The 26712-nt window shown below is 48.9% G+C and overlaps 1 protein-coding gene and 1 long non-coding RNA gene across 2 annotated transcripts in view; one reads left to right on the top strand and one right to left on the bottom strand.

Moving 5' to 3' along the window:
- Nucleotides 1-1634, bottom strand: part of LOC110315930 — a 62084-nt gene extending 60450 nt beyond the window's left edge. Inside the window, exon 1 of the long non-coding RNA XR_002380235.2 lies at nt 1464-1634. This is a non-coding gene — a long non-coding RNA (uncharacterized LOC110315930). The remainder of the gene's footprint in view (nt 1-1463) is intronic.
- On the top strand, nt 1-26712 carry Ccnd2 (cyclin D2). The gene is made up of 5 exons (XM_021189913.1): nt 1-465; nt 2149-2364; nt 4811-4970; nt 11926-12074; nt 21466-26712. Exons 1-5 carry the CDS (start codon nt 274-276, stop codon nt 21613-21615), a joined length of 867 nt encoding a protein of 288 aa, XP_021045572.1. The 5' UTR covers nt 1-273; the 3' UTR covers nt 21616-26712.

Here is a 26712-nt window from a genome sequence, read left to right as displayed (position 1 = left end):
TGCCTCCGAGAAGAGGAGAGCGAGCTGAGGAGAGCCGGGCAGTTCGGAGGGAAGGACCGGTGCGAGTCAGGAGGCCCTTGAGGCTCCGCTCGCCCACCTTCCACTCTTTTCTCTCTCTCTCTCTCTCTCTCTCCCTCTCTCTTTTGCCATTTCTTTCCTCTCCCAAATCTCCCATTCAGCCAAAGGAAGGAGGTAAGGGAAGCACTCCCTACCCCGGGCCTCCAAAAATAAAAAAAAATTTTACAGTCGGGACCGAGTGGTGGCCGGCTGGCTATGGAGCTGCTGTGCTGCGAGGTGGACCCGGTCCGCAGGGCCGTGCCGGACCGCAACCTGTTGGAAGACCGCGTCCTGCAGAACCTGTTGACCATTGAGGAGCGCTACCTCCCGCAGTGTTCCTATTTCAAGTGCGTGCAGAAGGACATCCAACCGTACATGCGCCGGATGGTGGCCACCTGGATGCTAGAGGTAGGTGAGCGGGCGGCGCTCTCAGGGAGAGGCAAGCCCAGCCGCTCCATCCCTACCTCAAACACACAGAGACCCTAAAAACTGCGGGAGGACTACCCCTGCGCTGGCCTCCTCCCCAGCTCGAGCGTGAGGTAGCCCTGCACCCTTGGGAGAGACGCTAATTCTGTCCCTTGCTAGATTAACTAGTGGAGGAAAACGTGGGTGAGGTGAGGATGTCCTCCCCCCGGGGGTTTGGCATCCCGTGCGTGTGCCTGCATGTGGCTTCCTCATCTTCCAATCTCCATTTCTGACAGTGAGGCTCCAGAGGGTGTTGGGACCTAACAATCCATACCAACATATAAAGAACCCCCCCCCCCACACACACACTCCCAAGGTTGGGGCAAACCGTCTGAGCCTTAGGACTCCGCGTTGGCACTTTGGAGGGAGGTGGGGGTGGGGGAGAAACTGGGAATTCAGGAGAACCCCGGAAGTCACACTGAAAAAAAAAAAACAAAAACAAAAACGTGCGTTTGGGGCAATCTGAAAGAACCGCTGCCTTGCAATCCTTGCCGAGAGAACAGGATGCCCACGTATGCACAGCTCTGGACCTGCCGTGGTTTCGCCATGTTGCTTTGCAAACTCCATTTACAAGGACTTGCAATATTCGCAGACTCCCCCACCCCCTCTAAGCACCCCATGATCCTGGGCACCCTCTTTCTGATCATGCCTTCTTCCCCAGCACTCGGTTCACCAAGGTTACTTACAGTTTGGTTGCTTCTTGAGTGCGCAGATTTGGGTGGGGTAGGAAGCGGGGGAGGAGGTGTGTAGAGAGGGCTAGGGGGCACCCCCAAATGAGAGGTCAGAGTTCCGCATGCCTCCTGGAGGGGGGTTCCCTGGTTTCGTCTCACCCAACCCCCAGCGGGGCACAGCCTTCCTAGCTACTGCCCTTGTGGGCCGCAGCCGAACACTCCGCAAGTTTCCCCACTGCGATCTAGAGCTCCTGGGGTGAAGGTACGGACCTTACTGACACCCGAAACCTCTATTCCAGGGAGCCTGGGGTCTCTCTGGGATTTTCAGGCCCACAGAGAGTTTCTAGGATTTTTCCTCGATTTTTAATAATTTTTTGAAGCTGTTCTCCCCTGCTCCGACTCCAACTGCGGCGGCCGAGGCGCGCTTCCTCCTCCTCCCTCCCCCTCTCTCCTCCACCCACCCACCGAACAGCGGCCCCTGGACCGCCGAGACCACCCTGAACATTTTTTTCAATTGTCGGGAATGGTAGAATAGGATCTGGAGATCCGAACGAGACCAAGAAGTAGACTTTTGGAGCTTCCAGAATATTTTTATTGATTTTTTGAAAAGATGACGAAATCCAAAAAAGAGAGTGAGTTGGTGTGCTGAGAAGTGAGCCAGAGGGAACGGCAGGCGGCGGCGGCTCTGGGCTTTGCCTTGGGGTTTGTGGAGGTTTTAGTTCATCACCTTTTTCAGCTTTGCGGGAATACCCTAACCCCAGGAGCCCTTTGGATTTACCCCACCGTTCTCACCTCTATTACTGTCCTTTCTACTCTCCTCCCCTCCCCACACTCACATTAAAAAAATAATAATTCTTTTTATTATCACCGATTATGCTTTTATTTTTCTTCTCCCGCTGTTTCTGATACTAATGTTTCCCTCTCCCCTCGGACCCTACCCCACTCCTGACTGTAGGTCTGTGAGGAACAGAAGTGTGAGGAAGAGGTCTTCCCTCTGGCCATGAATTACCTGGACCGTTTCTTGGCTGGAGTCCCGACTCCTAAGACCCATCTTCAGCTCCTGGGCGCAGTGTGCATGTTCCTAGCTTCCAAGCTGAAAGAGACCATCCCGCTGACTGCGGAAAAGCTGTGCATTTATACCGACAACTCTGTGAAGCCCCAGGAGCTGCTGGTAATGCCGCCTTCCCTGCTCCTGACTCTGCCCTCCCCCATCACACTAACCAAGACTGTCCTTTAGGAGGAGAGAGCTAGTCTTCCCTCCTCAGGGAGTGAGCAAAGCTATCAGTACCTCATGGAAATACATGAGGGTGAAATTCTGCTGTGAGTGAGTGAAGGGGGGGCGTAAATAGAATATTTTAGTTAATGATGTTTTAATTAAGGTCCAGATTTCCACTGAACCCAGAGAACACGGATTGATTTCTCACATTCTAGTTTGCATTGTTTCCCAAGACCCTGGAGGTGTAACAGGTAATGTCTTAAAGACCAATAAAGTCTCAGGTACGAACATAGGAGCTGATCACTTAAGTATCAACAAAGCACTAAGTATGAACATAGCAACTTGGATGCAAAATCAACATCTGGCTTTCTATTGGTGGGATCTGAAGCATGAGAGTTCAGCTCCAAAAGGCACAGTGACCTGAATACAGTCCCCAGGGGGTCCTGTCTTGGTTTTCCCCCAACCATCTACCTTTTTTTTTTTTCTCATGCACTCTCTCCGACCCCCATGTTAATGCCACACACGGAAGGTTCTGCAGCTCTCTTTTACAGTGGTTTGCACACCTCGCCCTGGTGGAAGAAGACCACCCCCTCTATCGACTCCCTCCCCCTTGCTGCCATTGCTGGGCCTGCATAATCTCCTAGGCAAAGACTGATTTCTTGAACTGAGCCCTTTGTGAGGATCCTTCCTTTCTGGGCCTGTGCTGCCACCTAGTGGCAGACATGTGCAAGGCTGGGGGAGGAATTGCGGAGAATGCAAAGAGGGGCCTGAATGACTTCACCTTTGAAACACTGCCAGATTTCAGCTGCTTCTGGATTGGTCTGAGAGGCCCCTAAAGGTGCTTTCTTCTGGAAGATCTGATTCTTTCAGTAATGGTGCCAGAGGACGAGTTTGTGCTCACATTGCCCTGGAAGAAGGAAGGGCTTGGGACTCAAGCCATTTCTGATTTTTGCTTAGTTAAGGAAGTTTGTTTTTTTTTTTCCCCTAACTTTCTGCAAAAAGCCCGGGCAGACTTGAAAGCTTGTGGGGGGGGGGAAGATTAGAATTGGAGGCCAGCTTGTTTATTCTCAAAAAAAAACAAAACATGAAAAAGACTCTTCTATGTGGTTGGTGTGCTAGAGGATTGGAGGTATTTTTCAAGACACCCTAATTTTTCCAGGACCGGCAAAAGCTAACTCAATTCTCCAGGTAAAGTGTGCCAGCTTCCCACCTCCCATCCAGAAGTTATGCACCCTAGAAGAACCTTCCTATTTTACATGTGAAAGGAGCTTGCTCCAGGAAACACCATAGCTGGTCCAGCTGATGGGCTTTATAGCTGGTCCCCAAGCTTAGCAGATGAAGCCAGGTGAACTGCAGAGTCAGGCACTGCCAGGCACTGCACTTTTGAATCCTACGGATTGGTTCCTTTTGATTGCATCCCCCCCCCAACAAAGCAAAAACGAACAAAAATTGGGACCTTTACGTAATTCAAGCTAGCCTCAAACTTCTTGCCTTAAAGAGGTAGAACCCCAGACGTGTACTTCCAGGTGTGCATCTCTTTGGGGTATTATCATATTTAGTCCAGTTCATTCGAACATTATTCCCCATATTTATTTTATAAAAGAGACACAAAGTAGCCAACTAGCGGGGTGCAGTGGAGCCCCCTAGAAGAGAACGTTATAGCCCAGTACATGGGCTGAAGAATGTTAGGACCCTGTTTAAGCACCTCCACCTTGCCCCAAATCACGATCTTCAAAATGGAGTCACAAGTGACCACCTCAGGGTTTTAGCCATGAAGACAAAGGCCAGTGAAGATTTAGGTGAAAGGGTGAGTGTCAGATCCCCAAGACTTCATGGTGTGTCAAAGGGGAAGATGTTGGCAGCAAAGAGGGAAAATGATACTTTTTCCCCACAAGGAAAGGCCAGCGAACTGGCTGCCAAGGAGTTGGGCCAAGGAGGCTTCTGTTCTGCATCTGTAAGCATCATTATTTTTTTCATGAGGAGTAAAGAAACTATTAGTCGTCTGATACAGCCAACAAATTCTTGCCACAGCACCACAATGGCCTTGGCTAGATCTTGCTATAGGCCCAACTTTTTGAGTGGGCAGGCTAGAGCATTTTGTGGAAGTCAGGGGAAGCGATGAGATAGGAAGAAAACTAGAGAAAAGGCTGGTCTTGGCAGTAGCTACCTGGTCTCTGATTATTTTCAGTGGTGCATGATGATTTTTTAGCCCAAGAAAAGCCACGAGCATCTTCAGAGCATGAGGAGCACACTGACAGATGAGGCTCCCCTTATGGTCGATCATGAGATCGATCTTGATCCTATATCGTTAGAGCTGGTTAGAAACCTAGCCCCCAGCCCGTGCCTGGAGTCAGCCTATGGAGTCTTAAGAGCTCTGCCCTCTTCCTCTCACCCTTTGCAGGAGTGGGAACTGGTGGTGTTGGGCAAGCTGAAGTGGAACCTGGCCGCAGTCACCCCTCACGACTTCATCGAGCACATCCTACGCAAGCTGCCCCAGCAAAAGGAGAAGCTGTCCCTGATCCGCAAGCATGCACAGACCTTCATCGCTCTGTGCGCTACCGGTGAGAGGGGGTTCACGGGGCTTGCACGGGGCGGCCATGGAAGGTGGGGTTGGGTGTCTAGGCAAGTCTGAGTAAGCCAGCCTGGAGCCTTGCTCGGCTCTGGCTTGCTTGCGCTTTATCGGAACTAGAACGTTTTTTTCTCTCTGCTTCACTCGTATGTTCTTTATGAGGGCAGGTATGGTAAGGGGAAGGGAGTCGGTGCCTGCTAAAATATTGTTTATGGTGTCTAAAGTGCTCTTTGAAGATTATAGATACTGCTCACTGGTTATGTTTAAGTCTCTAATCTTTTGAGGAAAAGGACAGCTTGGAGATAAGCCCAAAGGGGAATTTAAGGAAGGTGGGGGCAAATATGGGTTAAAGGACCAACGACAAGATAAATATGGAGCCCGCCCTGATAAGGGAGAAGAAATTCCTTCTCAGTGGCGCTGGTTTATTGCCTTCTTGCTGTTCCCTGTTGACTAGGGAGTGAACCTTTAAGCAAAGATCCGTTTATTCTGAGCCCTGGAGAGGATTTTTGATACATAGCTTTATTGGCCTCACACCTCGGTAGAAGACCCTAGAACAGCATTTCTCAATCTGTGGGTTGAGACCCCAGGGGGCTTACGTATCGTATATCCTGCATCTCAGATATCTTACATATCATATATCTACATTAGAAATCACAAAGTAGCAATGGAATGGTTTTATGGTTGGGGGTCACCGTGGTAAAGGTCACAGCTTTAGGAAGGCTGAGAAGCACTGCCCTAGAACCTTGGGAATTCAGGGGCCAAGTGTCAAAAGTTCATCTCCTCGGGGTTAGCAGGTAAAAAAAAGAATTGACCATGAGTGGGGTGCAGCTCAATTCACCCAGGGTTGTTGAAATGTGTTGATGTGGTTGGGAATGAGGGGGTGGAGTGTAACATTTTAATTCCTTGTAACATTTAATTCTGTGTTTGTATAGCTGATGATGTAATGAACAATAGGGCCTGTGCTTTGTTGGAAGTTCAAAGGTCAGGTAGACTTTGTTACTTAGCACTGAGTGACCTTGCTCAGGCTGTTTGACCTCTCTGAAGTTCATCTGGGATCTGCAAAACAAGCCTTTGGATACATCCTTCTCCAGCCTTGGTAGAGTGGGTCCGGAAACTGACCCACAGAAAAGCAAGCCCGGAGCTTCCTGAGAAAGTTCACTGATGTCGAGAACTGAGGTGGATGCGGCTTTTTCTGCTACTGGATACAGCCTCTCACTGGCTTGTTGGATTCCGTCTCCCTTTCTTAGATTAGAGGGGTGTGTGTGTGTGTGTGTGTGTGTGTGTGTGTGTGTGTGTGTGTGCGTGCGTGCAGTTTGCATTAGTCCAGCAGCCCAAGGGGCTCTGCATCAGGCCTCGTGGCACACTTGTGGTGTCCCAGCTCCTTTTTGGAGTCCCTTGCCGTTCCTACAGTCAGGGAAGAGGATGAGCCTAAGAAGCCCCAGCCTTTGCTACCCTTTGGACAGCACTTTCTCTCAGCTCCCTGCTCGTCTCTCGGTGACTGGCCTGGGCTCTAGAGGTCAGTCCCACACTGACCTACTGTTTGTTTCTTAGGAACTCGCTCTTTCCTCTTGCAGTGAATCAGTGTGGGGGAAGGGTCAGCCAGCCTTTTCTCTCTGGCCCTAGGACACCTAACCCCCCCAGACCCATAAATTCCCCATCACCCAGCTGCCCATGACCAGGGTCCTGCTTTGACCTTATCTGGGGGGCCTTTCAGTCCTTCCTCCCTGATCTTGCCCTGGGGTGGGGGTAGGGTGATAGAGGAATTACTCGGGCTTGGATGGATTCCTACAACTCTGTATAGACCACAGGTCCGTTCTCTATTCTTGGGGGATCCCATCCGCCATTCTTGGCCATTTTGTCCAAATCCTTGGGGCAGCTGCCAACTTTGGGGCCCAGATACGGAGCCTGGGATTCAGTGACTTAGGGCAGAGGCCCAGTGGGAGGTAGGGGTAGTCAGGAAGATGGGCCTGTTGGGGTCCTTGATCTAGCTTTAGCCAAAGAGTGGGAAGGAGAGGGGAGAGTGATTCTCCAGTCAGGTCAGTACCAGAGACACCGACTGATGAGAAAGTGGAGGAGGAGCTCAGGTCTCCTGGGCCCGGAACAGGTGGGCCTGACCACAGAGCCCCCATGTCTCTCCTGGTCTGCTTTTGGGATCCTGCAAGTGAATAAGCTTTGGAACCCTGCTGGTATGTGGGTGTGGAAGGGTGGTGGAGGGGAGTGTTGGGGCGAGCAGACAGGCAGTAGGCTGGACAGCCTAAACCGGGAGGCCTGCTGCTCATGAGGACGTGAGCTTCTGGGGCCAAGATCTAGCGAAGCCAAGTTCACTATTCACTCGCACCCTTGAATAATAGTAGGCTCAGAGTGACTCAAGGACCAAAGATGGGAGGGTCCTGCTCCGTGAGCCCAAGCTGGTGCTCTTGTGTGCCCCATCACCTCACACCCTCAGTCTCTTAACTCCAGTCCTGAATATTCCACCCTGGACCTGAGGATGGCCCAGGGTTTTGAGGGTTCACAAAGGCTTGGGAAGGGGGCAGTCCCTGAAGAGGTGGTTGGTAGCCAGCCCTGGGGAGATGTTGCTAGTTTAAGGGAAAAGCCAGTTGTGAAAGAGCTGGCAGTCCCTCCAAGGGGGCGTACTGAGCGTATGTGTGTGTGAAAGGGGAAGAGAGCGTGGGCAGTCCAGGGGCCCAGAGAGGGAAGAGCGTAGCCGACCAGCAGTCTTCCTTTCCGGGGTTCTAGGGTAAGGTTGGTGGCAGGGCAGAGAGGTGTGTCCTCCTTCCCGATCCAGCCTACAGTGGCATCTGGGAGAGAGGTGGTCTGGGATTGCCTGCAGCTGCTCTCCCCGCTGGCCTTTGTGGTGGAAGAATTTTAGGTGGGGTGAGAGTGTAACTCCAGCTCCAGCCCAGAATGTGTGGTTCGGGAGAAGGCAGAAGTGGACTTCTCTCTCCTGGGGGGGCTCCAGGTCAGCAAACAGGGCAAGAAGCCCCCTTGGGGTAATCAAGTGGCTACCATCAACCTTACCATGCTGAGCACATGATTGCAATGGTATTGAGTTTAAGCTTGGTACAGATACCCCGCACCTGCCTCTTTTTGCATTGGGAGTATCGCGGTGGCTGCTGGACCCAACTCCCTGTGTAACCCTAAGGTAGGGTTGAATCCTAGGGTACCCCCAGACTTCTCTTAAAGGTGCCCATTTGCTTTCCAGGCTGTGGTGGCCCTGAAAAGTCTGGGGACTTGACTCTTGTTCTAGAATGTAAGCCAAGCCTCTCTGGTAGCCGGAGAAGAAGAATGAAACCCACATTTCCACCCGGGGCCTCTGAGCTGCCCCCAGAGGGCCGCCATGGGGCTGTGGGGGTGGGTAGCTTGTTGAGCTAAAGTTCTGCTATCTTGCACCCCATCTGGTCCTGAGATGAATGAGAGCGTTTCTCCAGCCACAGCCTCCCCTCACAGCCTCCCCCCACACCCAAGCTAAATCACCATTAATAGTTATTGCCTTGAACTATAAGGGCAGGTTGTGCTGAACCCTTTCTGGGGGGTGTCAGATTTGTGGGTGCTAAGTGACATCATAGGTGTCCTTTGCTGCCCAAAGAGGACCCTGGGTCTGGTTCTTTAAATCTGCACCTCACCACAGGTAAAGGAGAGGAAGAAGCCAGACACAGACTTGTTGGCTGGGTTTCCTCAGTCTCAGACCGAACTCGCTCCCCCTAGTGGACAACAATTGTAAAGCAGCCTCTAGGAGCCTTTCGTTAGCACTACTCCCGGCTCCTGCTTTTACTCAGTATTAATAAGCTCATTGGGCAGGACCACAGCATCACACTTTTAAACCCCATCAGTGTAGAACAGTTTAGCCAATGAAATCTCTTTTTTTTGTTTTTTTTTGGGTTTTTTTTTTTTTTTTTTTAAGTGCAGATCCCAAGTTGGTGGAAATCAGGAGTGCTTCTCCTGATTTGGGAGCAGATTCGGGAGCCAGTCTGCTTCTATGGCATCCTGGATATTGGGTACCACGAGGAGGTGGCAGATGAATCTAGGGCCCAGGTGGTTGGCTTCTGGGCAGGAGCCCTTTTGTGTTTCCTTTTGTGGCATGTAGGAGGTAACTTTGAGGGTTACTCTTAAGCCCAGACCGGATTGGGGTCTCCTTAGTCGGAGGCCCAGCGCCCCTAATGAGTGTGTGACACTGAGCACACTGACACTCCAAGATTCCCATCCCATGTACTGGGTCCTTCCCCTGCTACCACCAGGAGGGAGGAGGTCAGGCCTGGGGCTCCTCATAGGAGCTTCCAGGCTCTAGGTGATCCACACCAGAATCAATGTGGACTGTGTGGCAAGCAGGGTGAGGAACTGGAGCGAGGGTGACCGATGTCTGACATCTAAGGTTTACCCTGAGCCAGGTTCTATGCATGAGTTAATAGCATGGGTTCTTGTAACTAATCCTCAGGATAGCACGGTAGAAAAAAAAGGTAAATTGGTGCTTTTGCTGCTGTTTTTCAAGATAGGGTTTCTCTGTGTAGCCCTGGCCATCCTGGAACTCACTCTGTGGACCAGGCTGGCCTTGAGCTCTGAGATCCATCTGCTTGTGCCTCCTGAGTACCACTACCATGCAGCAAATTTGTAGGTCAGAAAAGTTCCTTTCAAAGATACCCATAGAGTGTATATGAAGCCAAGCATAACAGACCAAACTGGGATGTGCTGCTGGGTAGTAACTGGCTACCCAGCCAGAAGAAACTGCGACTTCTTGGGAACACCTGTTTTTCCATTGGGGAAGGAGTGGATGTGCATACTGGAGCATGGCATAAAGAGCCAGTCAGACTCTGCCCAAGAAGGACTTCTCTCCACACTTTCTTAGGGAAAGGGAAGAGGTAAAGACACCCCCTCCCCGGCCTTGTACCTGCACCCCAGGTCAAGCCACACACCCCTTCTGGCTCCACATGCTAACCCCGAATTGGTCTTGTTAGCAGTGTGACTGCAAAGTTCTGCAGGAATGTTGGGTATAGTCCCTATCTGAAGCCTCAGCACAAGGGAGGGACACTGAGAGCACTTCAGTGCCCTGTCACTGACAGGCCCTCTCAGCCAGGGCCTCTGCGGGGTGGCTACCTCGTCTACACTATGAATGCCACAGACAGCAGCTAACAAGGTTATTAGATAGAGAAAGTCTCCCGTAGCCCATATTGGGGAGACTTAAAGTAAAGCAAGAGCCAGGGAGGGAGGCTGGCGTCATCACGTCAGACAGGAGAGAGAAGACATAGATGGATGGGTCAGCAGCCAGCAGGGGTTGGGTGAAACCCCATCATAGTATATGGCCCTCAGGGCGAAAGTGGTGAGCAGTTAAAGGAACAAAGCCAAAGAGAGAGACAGACAGACGGCCAGGCCTACCCAGTGCTCCTGGGATTGAGCCCAGGTGGGCGGGGGAGTGTGGGTGGTTCACTGATTCGTGGAGTATCTAAGAACAGTAGAATGGAGATGCTGAGGTACTGGCTCACTCTCCGTTGTAAAAAGCTTCTCTGTGATGCTCAGCTGTAAGAGGGCATTGCCCTAAGAAGGAAAGAGTCCAGGTTGCTCTGAGCGTGCCGTGTTCAACCCAGGATTCTCATTAGGAGCTGACTTGTGGCTCATGTGTCCCTCTGTGCTCTGCCTTCAGTCTCCACTGGACTTATCGGTGTCTTGATACAACTAGAGATCATGCACTGGAAAGTGGACCCCCATTTCACAGCTGTCACTTGATGGTAACAGTGTCACCTCCTTAATCAGTGAGCTTAAGGCAGGGGCAAAGACAAGATCAACTTGACAGTTCCCAGGTTTCCTTCCATCCATAACATCACCCTCCATGGTGGCTTTGTGTGTTAAACAGATATCACACTCAATGCATGCATGTTAGGGGTTGGCAGGGCCAGGCCCCCTTGACAGGATTCGCCTCTGCATTGAAACCAGCAGTTCCTGGGTCGTAGTTAGGGATCCCCTTAGAGAATCACTCAGCGGTAAGTGTAAGGTCCCAGGTTGCCTCTACTATTTAAGGTGAATCCCCTGTCTTAACCCTTAGAAAAATACAAGTGTGGTTAGAATTGGTTAGTCTTTAGTGTTTGAGAAAAGCCCTGTCCTTGGCCCTAATGTTCTGAAGATCCTTAACATAGGGTTAGAAGTTGAGAATCAAGAGAATTAAGCCAACTCACCTTACTCTGCTTCTATATTTAGCTTACATGCACACATGTGCACACAACGCACACATGTATGTATGCATACCATACGCCTGATAACGGTGGAGGTCAGAAGAAGGTATCAGATGCCTTGACATGGGAGTTGTAGACAGTTCATGTGGATGCTAAAAATCAATGTGTCCTCTGAGGGTGTAATAAGTACTCTAACCACTGAGTCGGCTCCCCAGCCCTCCGTGCTATTTTTTTATGCCTAGCCAGGGACTAAGGCAAGATCCTATCGGGAAGATCATTCTTCATAAAATTTCTCATGATTTCCTCCATCTCCTCATACTTTGTCCTTCCTCCTTCAAATGCTGAAAGCCCATAGTTAACCCACCTGTCGGACAGATGGAGCACTGACTTGTATAATTGCATGCTTCCTTGACTCTTCCTCCATCAGCCATGGAAGAGAACATGTTTTAATCATCTCACTGGTCCTGCCAAAATAAGGGGGAGGGGGAGGTTCCAGGCATGTGTTGACTTCTTGAACAGTTGTAGGGCACCAAGTGTCTGGGACTCCGAGCCCTGGGTGACAAGCTGTGTACTCGCATAGGCAATCTTCCTCTCCTGCCTCTATCCACAGTTGACAAATCAATAAAGGGCTTCCTGTGGAAGGAAGGAGTCGAGGGAGACAGTGGCTGTGGATCCAGGGGTCCTAGGGCAGCAGGTCTACACCTTCTGACTTTGGTGCATCTGCTGTCTGGCGAGCGCTGGGCCCCATTTTCCTTCTGTGCCTGACTTTGAGCTTCTGGCTCTTTGCAGACTTCAAGTTTGCCATGTACCCGCCATCGATGATTGCAACTGGAAGCGTGGGAGCAGCCATCTGTGGGCTTCAGCAGGATGATGAAGTGAACACACTCACATGTGATGCCCTGACCGAGCTGCTGGCCAAGATCACCCACACGGATGTGGTAGGTACCTGCTCTTTTGGCTGAGCCCCCTTGGCTGAAACCAGATGTCTCTCCTCAAGTCCCAGGAAGGATGGTTGGTTTATGACGGTGGCTCAGAGTCTTTTTGTTTTCCTTACTGTTTTCTTGGTGTCTTGTCTTTAAAGGTCAAACTCCAGCAGAGTGATGCCTTCCCTTGGGGCGTGTGTGTGTGTGTGTGTGTGTGTGTGTGTGTGTGTGTGTGTTACTAGGGGTTGGGCTTTTCGGTATCCTGGGCAACCACTGTACCATTGAGTTACATCATCAGCTCCTAAGTTTTTGTTTTGTTTTGTTTTGTTTTTAAAGATTTATTTATCTTATGTCTGTGAGTCCACTGTCACTCTCTTCAGACACACCAGAAGAGGGCATCGGATTCCATCACAGATGGTTGTGAGCCACCATGTGGTTGCTGGGAATTGAACTCGGGACCTCAGGGAGAGCAGTCAGTGCTCTTAACCTCTAGCCCTCCTTCTCTAAATTTTATTGAGAGACAGTCTCACAAAGTTGCCTGGGCTGGCCTTGAACTCGTGACCCTCCTGCCTCCGCTTCCCTATAGCTGGGATTACAGGTGTGCACAAAGACCGCCTGCTTCCTCTTACGGGTCTGAAAGCATGCATGTACCTTAAAATGCAGACAGGATCTCAGCGCTGATGGAAGGGGGAGGGCTGTCGACTGATTTTCCTCTGCGGTGTAGGGTTCATGTCCATTTATGTTCACGTTGTCAGACCTCTGCTCTGCCATGGAGAGAGGCCAGGTCTACTCACTCCCCAATGAGGCGGGAAGGCACCAAGAGGGGACAGCTAAAGCTGGCCCGTGGCTGTGACTGAGGGAGCAGATTTGAGAGGTGGCCTTGTGAGTGATACCTCTGCCAGTTAGCCTTCCTGCCATCCTGTCTCAGGCTTTCTTTTTTTTTTGCTCAAAGTTTTTGGTGGATGACAAAGCACACAAGGATCGAGTGCAGTAGAAATTCAGGAACTATTATTAGCTTTAGGCTTTTTCCATTCTGTGTGGATGGCCCCGAGGCTGCTGCTGGCTGCCAGAATTCAGGGCTCTTAAACACAGAGGTTTTGAGATGGACCAGGATCGCACTGAAAGGTCCTGATTTCACTGGCTAGGATGTAACAGTTGGAGAGGGTTCCATCTGGGATAACTCTCAGAGCTCAGTTACCTGCATCTCCCCTCCCCCTCCTCCGCCCCCAGGCAGCAGAGAGGCAGGACAGGTAACAGCAGAGCTGGTACCCAAGCCTCTGGGCTCTGTCTCCAGCCTGGAAACTTTGCTCAGCGCTGTGGCTCTTGGGAACTCTGTATTTTGCAGAAGGCATTCAGTCGAAAAGCCAAGCCGACAGGGGAGTATTGTTGGCTCTTAGGTCCTGGTGCTTCACCATGAAGAGGCTTGGCTTGGGAATGCAGGGGAGATTCACAAGCCACCCTCTGGATGTGCAGGGGCATTGAGAATGCCCCGTGAGGGAGTTCACTGTGTTCAAGGGTCACGCCATGTAATGCATAGGCCTGTGGCTGGTGCCTCGAGGAGATCTGAGCACAGGCTGTTTAACTCAGGAAGCTCACAGCCATCCATCAACTCACCTGTATTTGGCCTTGACACTAGCTCAGAGAGGTGAAGGCCTTAAAGGCCTTGATAGAACTAACCATGGGTTTTTCTCGGAACCAGGTTTTAAACAGAGCATTTGAAATGAGGGTGCCAAAATCGTGCTTTTAGCCAGGACTCCAGGACATGGATTATGAAGTGACCCACCCCCACCCCCAGCACAGCCTGGAGAATGCATTTCTAACTCTCCAAGTAGTGTGTGTGTGTGTGTGTGTGTGTGTGTGTGTGTGTGTGTGTGTGTAGGGGCTCAACCCAGGCCCTAATCTTCACTTTTCCTAATGTCTCCTGCTAAGATTTACTGTATAGATAGGATGCTAGCTAGTAACAAATGTCAACTTCTGAACACGCACACACACACACACACACACACACACACACACACACACACACAGAAATACACCCACATGGTCCTGTGAAGGTTCTATGCCCCAGTATAGGGGACTGCCAGAGCCAGAAAGTGGGAGTGGGTGCGTTGGTGAGCAGGGGGACGGGGGAAAGGATAGGGGATTTTTCAGATGGGAAACTAGAAAAGGGGATAACATTTGAAATGTAAATAAAGAAAATACCCAATAAAAAAAAAAAACACAGACACATACACACATAGAAACACACATGTCCACCCATATACACACATACATATAAACACAGACACACACCAACATACACACACACACACACACACACACACACAGACATATACACACAGACACACACAATGCCCACAAAGACAGTTCAACCCTCTGGTGTCACCACACTTTTGACAGTTGTAGGCCTGCTCTGATTGGCTGATATCCCCACCAGGGCCCCATTCTTTGCTTTTCTCTCTCACCCCACTCCTCTTTACTGTTACACAGGGGTAGAAATGATCACGCTCCCACAGAGGGAGGCTCCCTAGCTCTGCCCCGATTTGTATGACTGCACACCAGCCTGTCATCTTACACTGGAGATGCTGCCTTCCCCTCTCTGGCACTGTGCAGCCATCAGGGAACCCTAGGAACTCCAGGAACCCCAGTTTGCTGTCAGAGTGTGGTCTATACAAACAAGCAGCTCCCATCGATTACAGCTGTAGATTTGGTATTTTATTTCTTTTAACAAGCTTTTGAATTACCTTTGCATATTTTTGTGTGTGTATATGTGTGCCACAACTTGCATGAGGAGGTCAGAGAACAGCCTGCTATGGAAATTGTCTCTTCTTCTACCATGTGGGTCCTGGGAATTGAACTTGGGTCAGCAAGCTTAGTGGTAGGCACCCTTACCTACTGAGCCATTAGGCTGTCCCTGACACCTCATTTCTACAAGGGAGTAGTGTCTTGTCTTACTTTAGGGTGCAGGTCCATGCTTGAGTCTCACAGTGGGCCCAAGAGTAAACCTTGAAGTACTGAAATCCAAGCATGGACATATGAACTGGTAAAACCAACCACACGTGTCAGGTATACAGCTGCTGCCTCAAGTGTACACCTGGCTCCCTGAGGATCACCCATTTGCTTCCCAGAAGTGTTTTCAGGGGAAAGGATGGGTGTGCCTGCATGGCCTCCCCTTCATCAGCGTGTGTTGTCTGAATGGCTAAAGTCTGAATGAAGGCCAATCAGCGGCCATTTAGAATGCGCTGTTGATCAGCGGGAGAAGGGTTCTGATTTTCTGATTTCACGACCTCTGCTCACCATTTTGTGAATGAAGAAGTGGTGTGTTTGAATCACACCCCGGACTCACTTCTGGAAGCACTTAGAATGTGCAGTTGTTGCAGACTGCTGCCTTACAGAGCAGAGATGAGCAAAGGCCTGGTCCCTAGACACCACGCTAGAAGCTGGGATGGGCAGATGGAGCACAGACAATAGCTTAGTGATTAATGAAGGAATGGAAAGTAAGGGCTGGAAATAGTTTGGGATTAAAAGTTCCGACTGCTCTTCCAGCACCTGGGTATGATTCCCAGAACCTATGTGGCAGCTCCCAATGATCTATACCTCACACATGTGGTGCACACATACATGTAGGCAAAGCACCAATACACATAAAAACAGATGAGTTAAAATTCAGTAAAGAAAAGTGTGCAGGGTCCTCACAAATGCTAGCGTGAGGCACTTTAAGAGAGGCAGGCCGTGTCTTCAAATGAACTCAGGATGCCTAATGCAAAATTTGAGCGGAGTAAAAAAAATTGCAAAATATGTCTTTGAGCTAAGAGCAACGAAATGTGGTATGTCCACACGATGGGATATCAGAAAGCCTTCCAAAAGAAATGTCACCCTGTAGACACTTAGTACGCGCTTAAGCTTGAAAACATTGTGCTAAGTCAAATAAGCTTGACACAAAAGAGAACTCATCAATGAAGCTGCTGGAGAGGGCAAATTCATAGAAACAAAAAAACGGAAGAAAGGTTGGTCGGAAGGTCAGAAGGAAGGCAGGCAGGCAGGCAGGCGGAGCATCCTAGCCATAACAGACAGTATGAATGTACATTGCACCAAAATGCACCAAAAATGATCAAGTATGCCATAGTATTTTTTTTTAAAGATTTGTTTATATGTACAACATTCTGCTTACGTGCATGCCTGCAGGCCAGAAGAGGGCACCAGATCCCATTCCGGATGGTTATGAGCCACCCTGTGGTTGCTGGGAATTGAACTCAGGACCCCTGGAAGAGTAGCCAGTGCTCTTAACCTCTAAAGCACCTCTCCAGCCCCTATGCCATGATATTTTATTCATATGAATATACCACACTCCTACAGACCATCTCTGTGAAATGCCAGTTAGTATGTTGCTCTGTCCTGTGGAGAAGTTAAACCCATCCCCAGGACAAATAGAAGCCAGGAGCCACTGATAGCTAACTGCAGTTCCTGAGTTCCCCCACGTTCTTCACGGTCTTTTCAGAGCCACCGTGTTCTACTCTCACGGCTGGCCCGAGGTCACAGTTGAAAGTTGGTCCCCCGGACTCACTGGCCATAGCTAGACAACATCCCCCAGCTCACTGGCAGCCGATAGCTGGGGCCGCAGGGACCCACGCGGCTCTGAGAAAATGGGGCTTTGTTTTTCCATCTGGTTGCCAAAATCAATTGGACTGCTCCATTCCAAAGAGAAGTCTGAGTGAGAAGCCTGACGGTCTTACAGGCACGGAGGGAAGTCTCAGAGGACCTTCCAGCCACAAGTTAAGAGTTACTAAAAACAGATACTAGCCAGGGAGACCTGCTGGCTCTCAGGGAACTTCTACATACCCAGACTTCTGTTGCCAAGGGGGAGTTTGAGAGCAGGGCTTGACCATCCCAAGCCCCCACAGAATCCGGTTCCCTTTCCATCCCCTCCACAGTGTAATCTTACTGTGGTTCAGAATTTACCTCACTGTTCACTCGACTGTAGGACCTCTTGAATAAGACCTACCTTGAACTTGGCTTTTTATCCCAAGCCTCCAGCAGTCATCGGAAACGAAGGCCGGAGGAAGGGAGGGAAGGATGGAAGGACAAAAGGCAGACAGGGGTTTCAAATGTGCCTCCCATTCATTCAGGACCTTAGGAAAGATTTATCATCTGTCTATATCTACCTGTCTATCTACATGTACATAATTAAACAGAAGATTTATCTTAGAGCAACCTCTTAATTTCACTGTCAATCACACACTTAAGTCAATATAGAGTAGAACTGGTATGAGGCTCAGTGGTAGAATATTTGCCTAACGCGTGCAAGGTTCTGGGTTCAATCCCCAATGCTATAAAGATTTGAGGAAGTTTCTAGAAGATATTTAATAGAAAAAATACAGGCTCTAGTAATACTTTCAGTTCTGCCTGGGTTATAACAGAACCCCTTGCCATGTTCTCCAGAACTGCCTAGAATAGATTCTAGAATATTCTTCCCATAGGGTCATCCTGGCATTTTATGATACAGCTTCTTCTCAGTGAGTAATTACAAGACAAAGAACTTATGGCTCATCTTGGACCCAAACTTTTCTGGGGAGAAGGGGTCCCCATCATCTCTTCTGTTCCCCCCCCTTAACTTGAAACTTGTATTCTCAAAGCGCCTCTGACCAATATAATCTTCAGTGTGCTTTACGGGAGTTGGGGGGTAGGAATTCTGGAAAGCATGCCTGGGGGTGGGGAGGCGGGTAGAGCTGGGAGCTGCCTCCCTCCCTCCTTATTTCTTGTCTGCCTCATTCTGTATGCAAGGAAATGAGCCAAGCAGCCTGTGAAGAAAGGAAGAATGAGATAGTTTCCTAAGTTGTCTCTGCCTGAGTTGGCCGCGGGTCTGCGGCTCATTCAGCCCTTTGTCCCACTGTTGAGTGCAGTGCGTGTGTACTGACAATGGGTGGATGCAGTTACACCGGGGGCTAATGGTTGGAGTTCCGTGGGTCCATTCATGGAGGCAGTGGAGGGTGCGGGGCAGAGAGCTCGAGCCAGCAAGTGGAGGAAGTCGGGGGCCGAGTATCGAGCCGGAGATCACAGCCGCTGCTGTCAGGGCTCTGAGGATAGGGGGCCAGGGCAGTACTGGGAGGGGGCCATCATCAGAGGAGTTGGAGGGGTGCCCGACCTCCAGCGCAGTGGAGTACCACCTGTCTGGGCTGACAGACTAGCATTATGGCTTTCCTTTTAATCAGCTTAATTTGGGGCATCTTAACACAATGCCTGCTGCTTTCAGAGGCTGCCGCAAAGCTGAGGTCCTGGAGTTCCTACTTGTCACATGGATGTAGCATCTTTTGATCAGGGCAACTGTTGTCATCACCCCTACACACACACACACACACACACACACACACACACACACACACACACTGCTTGCACAAACAGACATGCTTACCCAATCCCATGTACAGACTCCCCTGCAATAGTGTCTTCCGTGCTTTTTGCCAGCTCACAGGAAGTACATTTGCCCTATAGGCTCCAAGAGAGGCTCCTACAAAGCTGGGGTGGTTGTAAGTGTTGGGATTGATTGATTGTTGGATGGATGATTGATTGGTGATTGGTTGATTGATCGATTGATGGATGTTGGAGGAGTACCATGTAGGTTTCTCCACCCTCAGGAGGGAATATGTTCTACACTTCCTGCAGACAGAGGATTTCTACCTGGCCGAGCCAGGACTGAGGGACCCTCTTTGAAAGTAGAGCTAATAACTGACCACTTGTGAGGAAGTGGAAGCTGATGGACAGTTAAGCAGACCTGACGGGTTTAGCAGTCTCCTGGGTGAATGGCAGATGGCGTTGTAGCCATCTTTCCTAGGCTAACTGCATCAGTCCTTGTTCCCCTCTCCAAATGAGAGGGAGCAAAGATCAGGGATCATCTAGAGTCAGTAATGATTTGAATTTCAGTTAACACTCGGAAGGGAGAGCATAGAGTTTATATCAAACCTTTGGGTCTTCCTCCAGAGCTTAGAATAGTCAGTGAGCCTGCCCTTGGCTGGACCATTATATCATGCTTGCATCATCTTGAGCCCTTGGCTCTGAACATGCAGTAGAAATGACTGCCAGATGTCTTGTCTTCCCTATAGGGGTTTCTCACAACTATCCCTTTAAAATCTTGGGCAGCTAGAAGGGAAGGCTTACTGTAAGAAGAGTAGGGGCACTGCAGATCCCAAAGCCAAGTTCTTAAGCTTTCTGCAGGCTGATTTCTGAGGACCATCTGGCATGACTAATACAATGGAGATGTACAAGGGTCATGATGATGGGGTAGATGTGCAACCCAGATGATCTTTTCCCGAGATCAGAAGAAGAGGCACAAAACTTCCTACTGTCTAAATTACATCAGAAAATATTCACCAAGTAACCCCGCCCCCCACTCCATAAAGATTCCTCAGCATTCACAGAAGGTCTTGCTATGCAGCCCTTCAGATGCACAATCCTCCAGCCTTCTCCTCAGACAGCTTCCTTTCAAATGGAATGGTTCAGAACTCTCCTCTCAAGCCCCACCACATAGACCCAGCCTCACAAAGGGTCCCTTGTCAGCTGCAGATCCCACTGTCTTAAAATATCAGAAGCTCCCAGACCTTATGCCTCAGGTAGGACTGGATTTCTGTGGCCAGGTACCTGATTGGAGGCATGGATGTGGTTGCTGTCTCTGGTATTGGGGTGTTCCCACTCATTTTCTCTGCCTCCCAGGAAAAAGCTATTGACATCACCAAATGCTGCCAGATTGGCCTAGCAGAAAACATGGCAAAGGAATGAAGATGTCTGGACCCAAGTTTTTAATTGCTAATGAGGGTGGCAGGTACCAAGGATCAGGATGTTAGAGCCTTGGCACATGAGTCCTTTGCTTGGTCTTGTTGATATTAGCCTGGTGACCCGGTGACCCCCGCCCCCAATGCTGGACCACACTATCTCTAGGATCAACCTTCGATACATCCTTGTCTTAAGTAGTTGGTGATCTATACCTTTGTTCACAGGAATCTAGGTGTCTCAAAATCCAAAGGATTTTCAGGTTCCTGGACAGATGGAGCCATTAAAATACACACACACACACACACACACACACACACACACACACACACACACACACCAATTATTTGATTTTCTACTTAGCTCTTCATTTTTATACTTGGGAGAAATTGAGATTGGGGTTTGCAAATGGAGCCGTGCCAGCGCGGAGTGAACACCAGACATCCCCCTTCTGCCTCCCGCCCTTCCCGGATTCAGGAGAACATTTCAGCCTCTGACCTTCGCTCTTGATCTGCTGCCATTCCTCATCTTCAAGCTACAGTTTGAACTGGGGAGCAGATGAGAGATAGGAAAGAAAAAATGGAGGTGTCATGGGGGGGGATGAGGAGGTTGAGGAGGGTAGGGTGGGCGGGGGTTAGAGGATGGAAACTCCTTAGTAGTTGTTGCCAACTTTATTTTCAGGTCTTTGGGAAATAAAGATAATGCCTTTATGTTTGGAAAAATTAGCAATTTCTAGGTGATGAAGTCTAAGCAGAGAAATAAACAGAGGGAAGTTTGTGCTTAACTGTGAGCAGGTACCGGGAGATTCAAGTTAGCACCACTTCAATAAGCACAGGCTGCTTCGTTCGTACTGCAGGGAGGTGGAGAAACTAGGATGAAACTAGGACAAACTAGGATGAAAATCCCTGCTAGGGGCCGTTTCCTCTGCTTGCCCCCCCCCCCAACCTTCTAGCCTGAGCCTTAGTCCCATCCCAGTGACAGCCGTGACTTGCCCTCACATTCCATGTCTCCCAGCTAATAGAATCTTCTGCCTGGGGCAGCTCACTCTGGATTTTCCCTACCAAATATAGACTAATAAAGGCAACAGTGCAAAATCTTGCTTATTCCCAAATTGGACAAGCTTGAGTGTCCCGAGTTCTGTAAACAGTATGCATTTTGTTTTTGTGAAAGGGGTCCAAGGGTGGTAAAAGAATGCAGGAATGTTTCGTTTCTGAACACTTTAAGCATCGCCCTTCTATCCGTTCCGTGGTTGCTTGCTTGACTTACAGCGTAACACCTTGCAGGTGCCACCTTTCCCAGACAGAGAAACCTCCAGTTGGTCCCTTGGTGACCAGGCAAGGGCTTTTTGTAGCTGGATCACCTTCCAGTCAATGTAGTTTGGGATAGGAAACACTTAGGCTTCAGCTGATGCGCCGGTTCTGATCGGCTTGATCTGGGATAGGCTGCCAGCTAGTTCCCAGATGGTGCTGAGGCTGCCTGCTGTGAACCCCACTCTGTGCACTGAGTAGTTTCCGTGGCATTTGAGAACATTTCTATTTTTACCTCACAGGAAAATCAGGTCGTGAGTTGGATAGTGTCTGCCTTTGGGAGGCGTTCTATGCATTTGCATGTGCTAATAGCCCCGGTCTGGACCTCTCTCCTCTAGGATTGTCTCAAAGCCTGCCAGGAGCAAATCGAAGCTGTGCTGCTCAACAGCCTGCAGCAGTTCCGTCAAGAGCAGCACAACGGATCCAAGTCTGTGGAAGATCCGGACCAAGCCACCACCCCTACAGATGTGCGGGATGTTGACCTGTGAGGAAGCCATTCTGGCTGCAAGAGAGAGGCGTGTTCGTCATCTGCTAGCCCCTTCTCTCTCTAGTTATGTCTTGTTCTTTGTGTTTTAGGATGAAACTTCAAAAAAAAAAAAAAAAAAATCTGCCCCCACCTAGATCCTATTTAAAGTTCTTTTAGAAGTGAGAGGAAAAGGCGGTATAGTTGTAACGCATGTGGGGCCTGTTCAAAGTCCAGCATAAGGGGATCCCTTGTACACTCGAACCATTATTATTTGATGATGTAAAAGTCATAGTGAGATGCTTACAGGAGAACCCACAGACTAGCTAGAGAATGTGCATACCTGCAATATGGGAACAAATTAGAGGAGACAGTCTTTTGTGCTTGTGAACTAGTGCGTATGCCCCCTTTAGTAGAATTGCAAGGAACCGTGGGTGCCAGTATGGCATGAGTAGTTTGCAAAGCAATGAACCCGCGAAGGAATCAGAAACGAGAAGGGACATGCCGGGGAGGTTGCGCAAAACCACCCGACCACATGACTGAACCATTTTGGATGTAAGAAGCGCCTTATGCCTCACCACGTGTTCCCAAGACTGAGCGTGATCGGGTCTCTCCGTTGCATACTCTTGCTGACTAAAGTAGCTGCTACCTAAGGGATATGTCTTTTGCCAGTTGGACACAGGTGAACGGCTCCTAAGTCTCATGTTTGGTGAATTTGGGCTTCTTCTTCCAAACATGGTTCATTGTAGATGTATTTTATTGTTATCTGATGGAGGGAATCCGCTATGGGCCATGACAAAAACGCATCTAAATGGGGGCAGATGGAGACCACAGATGGAACCTGCAACAAAGCTTCCTTATGTAATGGAAGAGGGTGAGGTGATCTTTAATCCCCTGGTTAAGAAAAAAAGAAAGAAAGAAACAACCCTTAATTTTTGGTGCTGATTGGCATGTCTGGTCCACAGTTTAACGTTGTTATAAACCATTCCATTAGAAAAGCACTTTGAAAATTTTGGGGGAGGGTGGGGTGGGATATGGGATGGTTTATGCAAATCATGTTGAATACGCCTTCCTTCTTTGCCCCTCCCCTTCCTGACCTCTACCAGTTACTGTTCATTTCTGGAGTCTGATGTTCTGGTACCCAGCTCTGGTGTCCCTGCCAGGTCTGAGAAAGCCCTCTGCTGATATCCTCATTCCAGCATTCCTCAGAAAACCTGTAAACAAAGGTCTACAGCATTCTGATGGCTTAGAAGGATTGAATCCCCGTCTATGTTTTTCTCCTTTGGACATGGAAAGAAAAGTTATTTCTGGTGCAAAGGCTGAACATCAGGGTGTGGCATTTTGGTCCCTTTTCCGTTTTTTGTTTGTTTGTTTATTGAATTTTAGTGCAAAGTTGTACTCATTGTACTTGAAGACCTCCTCGCCCACTTCTTTGAGACAGTCAGTAAACAGAAGTTGGAGCCACAGTTGGTTTTGTTTTGTTTTTGGGTTTTTTTTGTTTGTTTGTTTGTTTTGCACAATTATAATTGACAGGTTATGAAGCTATTTGTTGAAATATCTGCTTTTTTTTTTTTTTTTTAAGAAAAGATCAGAACACGGCTGCTTTGAAGAATTAGACACAGGCTCTGCCTTGTTTCACAGTGTGAGGGTTGGAGATGGAGAAAACATCTAAGGGTCTCTTATCTTTCATTTTTCTTTTGTTCTGTTTATTATTATTTTTCGCTGCTAAGAAGCTAAGATCGTTCATCCCCATTCACATTAACAGTACCTAGCTGTAATGTTTCACGGTGTGCTGCTATTTTAGAAACATTGTTATAATATATTATTTTACTGCTTAAATTTCAAGTCCCGAAGTAGATGGTTGAGAAATGAGTTCTTTGTACTGGAAAAGCTTTTTCCTCTGTTCCTGTTCTTCTGGTAGCATTGATGGGCTGTGTTTCATTTGGTTTCGTTTTGTTCCTTTTCTTCCGTGTTTCATTTCCAGGGTTTCTTTCTTCCTCTGATCACATTCTTCAAAGAGAGTATTCTTTACCTCAGGTTTACTGGACAAAAAAAAAAAAACAAAACCAATAATGATAACAATGTACTTCTTTTTGTTTTCATAATACCTCACAGCTCTACAGTTTCTGTTTGGAAGTCCACTGGCACCAGGCACAGGGCAGGCAGAAGGCGGGAACTGGACATCCTCCTCGATAGAAAGCAGGGTCTCAGGCCAGGGGTCTTCTCTGTCTTGAAGGTCACCAGGCCCCCCTTTGACGCAGGCTCCCTCCTTATGATAGAAAACAGTGATGAAGGGCTCCTCTACCCAAGGCAGATATTCATCAAGCACAGACCGTGGACTAGGTCAGCCTGATTTGCATGAGTACACCAGGGTCAGCAATGAAGAATTCTGGCAGACGGTTAGGAGACCCTCCCCCATCTTGTAGCCCATTCAGACACAGGACTTTCCTCTTCATGGGGTCCCTTCATCGTGAACATTGACCAGTTTATTTCTCCTTGGCATTTAGACCCCAACTTCGGATGGCCTCCGAAGTCTTCCTAGGACTGAGTCTGGTGCTGAGTCTGCAGCACAACATGGATGGTATTCCTTTCTCCCTCTCTTGTCCTCTGCAGTCTAGTGACAGGCAAGCGCTGTGCGTGGCCGGGGTGTCTGTGTGTAGCATTGAATGGCTTCAGGTTTTGGATCCCATTGAGTGGGGCAAGGTAGGAGGCCCAGGTTGAATGAGTCTGGAATGCAAGTTGAAAGAAGGGAGAGGCTGTTTCTGTGGTCTCGGGTGTATTTAGGAAGGACTGGGACTTGGTGAGTTAGCAGGGCCCTAAATTCTAGGGGCTTCGTGGTGGGACAGTGGGTGATGGTTTGGGAAGTTTGAGAGAGGAAAAGGGAGCAGCCTGCAGCTAGCCAGTGTTTATCCAGAGCTTACTCTGCACAGCACACTCACCTGGTCCTTAAGGGACCCCACAGAACTTGACAGACACTCTCTTGAGTTCTTGGGCAACTGGGGCACCTGATGAGTGGTCTTTGAGCTTAACTGAAACATTGAATGAAGGAAGCTGACACACAAGGGGAGAGGCAGGTTACTATCTGCCCCTCCATCCCTCTTACCTGGAACCTAAGACACTTCCTGTTTGCCTTCCTCAGAGCCTAGTGGGACGAGTCCTGTAGAGTGGCCATTCTGCCTGCTCCTCACACACAATGGAAGGGAGCCTGGATTCCTTGGTGACCAATACCTTCTGCTTAGATCTGGGTCTCCTTGGTAGTATTTCTGTCCCAGAGGGGTATAAACGACCCCAGGGATTTCAGCTTGCTCTCCCCAAGCCCCTTCCTATCCTACAGAAGGGATTGCAGATTCTGGTCTTTTTCTGCCTTGCTAATGATCTCTTCTTTGTTTCTAATTTGTCATTGTTGTTTGTTTTTGTTTGTTTTTTTTCTCCATCAGTGGGGGCTAAGTCATTTCCCCAGCTTGCCAAATTTTGATCCTTCCCTGTTTTGACCAAATCCTAGGGGAAAGAAACCCTAGTATGCCAAAAATAATATGCTAAGCATAAGGAGATTCATAATGGTTCCTAAGAACCAGGCAGCCTGTGAGTGGTGAGCTGCTTCTAGATGGGACAGCTTGTAGAGGCTGCTTTGGTTTGAACTGTCCCCAGGACACAACGGGAAAGTAGAGCCCGTCTTACAGGTCGCTAGCTTTAAGGTGCATGCCTACTGAGACGGACTCCTCTCTAGCAGGCAGGCTGGGGGTACGTGTAGCACCCCCGGATCCCATCTTGTTGCTAGCAGGGTAAGTGACCCCTCAGAAGGGGCTTAAGAGCTTTCCTATAGTCTAGCTCTTTGGTGACCCACCAGACTCTGCCTTGGGAGCTGTAGGAGCAACAGGCTAAGACGGGGGTGGCTTTCACAAAGAGGGCAGAGGAGTTTTGTCTCCATGAGGTATGAGGACAGGGCTGGGAGGACCACACTTGTCCCTATGTCCTGGACAGTGGTGTGGGAACTGGGGGTAGCAATCAGAAGTCTAAGTAAGCCAGCTGGCCTCTAAGCCCAAAGGACTCCCCCTTGCTTACCTTAGACAGTCCAACCTTGGGAATAGCTTTAAAAGGGGAATTAATACTGAGAAGTGAAGTCCCCTTAAGCCGACAAGCCCTCCGTAGGTGCACACCGCACACAGGCTTCTCTCAGTGCAAACTCCGGGTGGTGGTCAACAGCTGCGGCATGCTTATCTATTTGTACGAAATAGTGTAGGGAAGCCCCAGGAGGTGTTATAGCTTCCGAATACCGAGTGGCTTTTGATGCTTCTGGACTCTCAACAGCACAAAAGAGTCCTGGAGCTGGAACATGCGCTACTCTGCTTTTAAACGTGGCTGGGCTGTGAGATCCATTCTTGGCTCTGGTTTTACGAAGCCATCAATACATACACACCCTTGATGGAGCTGCAGATCCGTTCCTTTGCCTGCAGCCCACTTGTGGGGGAAAAGTGCCTTACTGACTTACAGTAGCCACTCAATTTCAACAGGTGCCTATCTTTGACAAAAAAAAAAAATTAAAAAAAAAGAAAAAGAAAAGAAAAAAACATTAAAATGTCTCTTAATTTTCATTGGCTGTCATTCCTATACTGATCAACTTGTATGTTCCCTGCAAGTCACCAGACCATTGAATTATCTCCATGTTGTTCATTATCCTTCTGCCGTGTACCTCAGATCTATCAGTTATGATCTCTTGTCTTGGATTATTTTGTTTCTTCTTCTTTTTTTTTTTAAATTTGCTTTAAGAGTGTGATGCCATATCAAATCAATGTTGTTCTCTCACGGTGTACTCTATAACAGGTGTGGGTGGGGGTTATGGTTGGGATACTAGGAGATGCTAAAGTAGCAGGATCAGTGTGAATAAAAAAGAAAAGGTCTTTAGGAAGTCTGGGGGAAGTACATTGTATTGACTACAATGCTGATGTGACATAGCTGTTAAGTCTTAAGTGATCTTAAAAACAAAAACAAAAACAACAACAACAAAAAAACCGTAACTTGTTCTTCTGACTAGTTTGAAGTTGGATTTGAAGATGATGTTGAAAGAGGTTTTGAATGCAATTAGGTTATGCTATTTGGACAATAAACTCACCTTGACCTACAA

Source organism: Mus pahari, chromosome 2 (assembly GCF_900095145.1).
Source record: "Mus pahari chromosome 2, PAHARI_EIJ_v1.1, whole genome shotgun sequence".
NCBI lineage: Eukaryota > Metazoa > Chordata > Mammalia > Rodentia > Muridae > Mus > Mus pahari.
The sequence above is the reverse complement of the archived record's forward strand: the minus strand, read 5'-3'. Positions and strand labels throughout refer to the sequence as shown.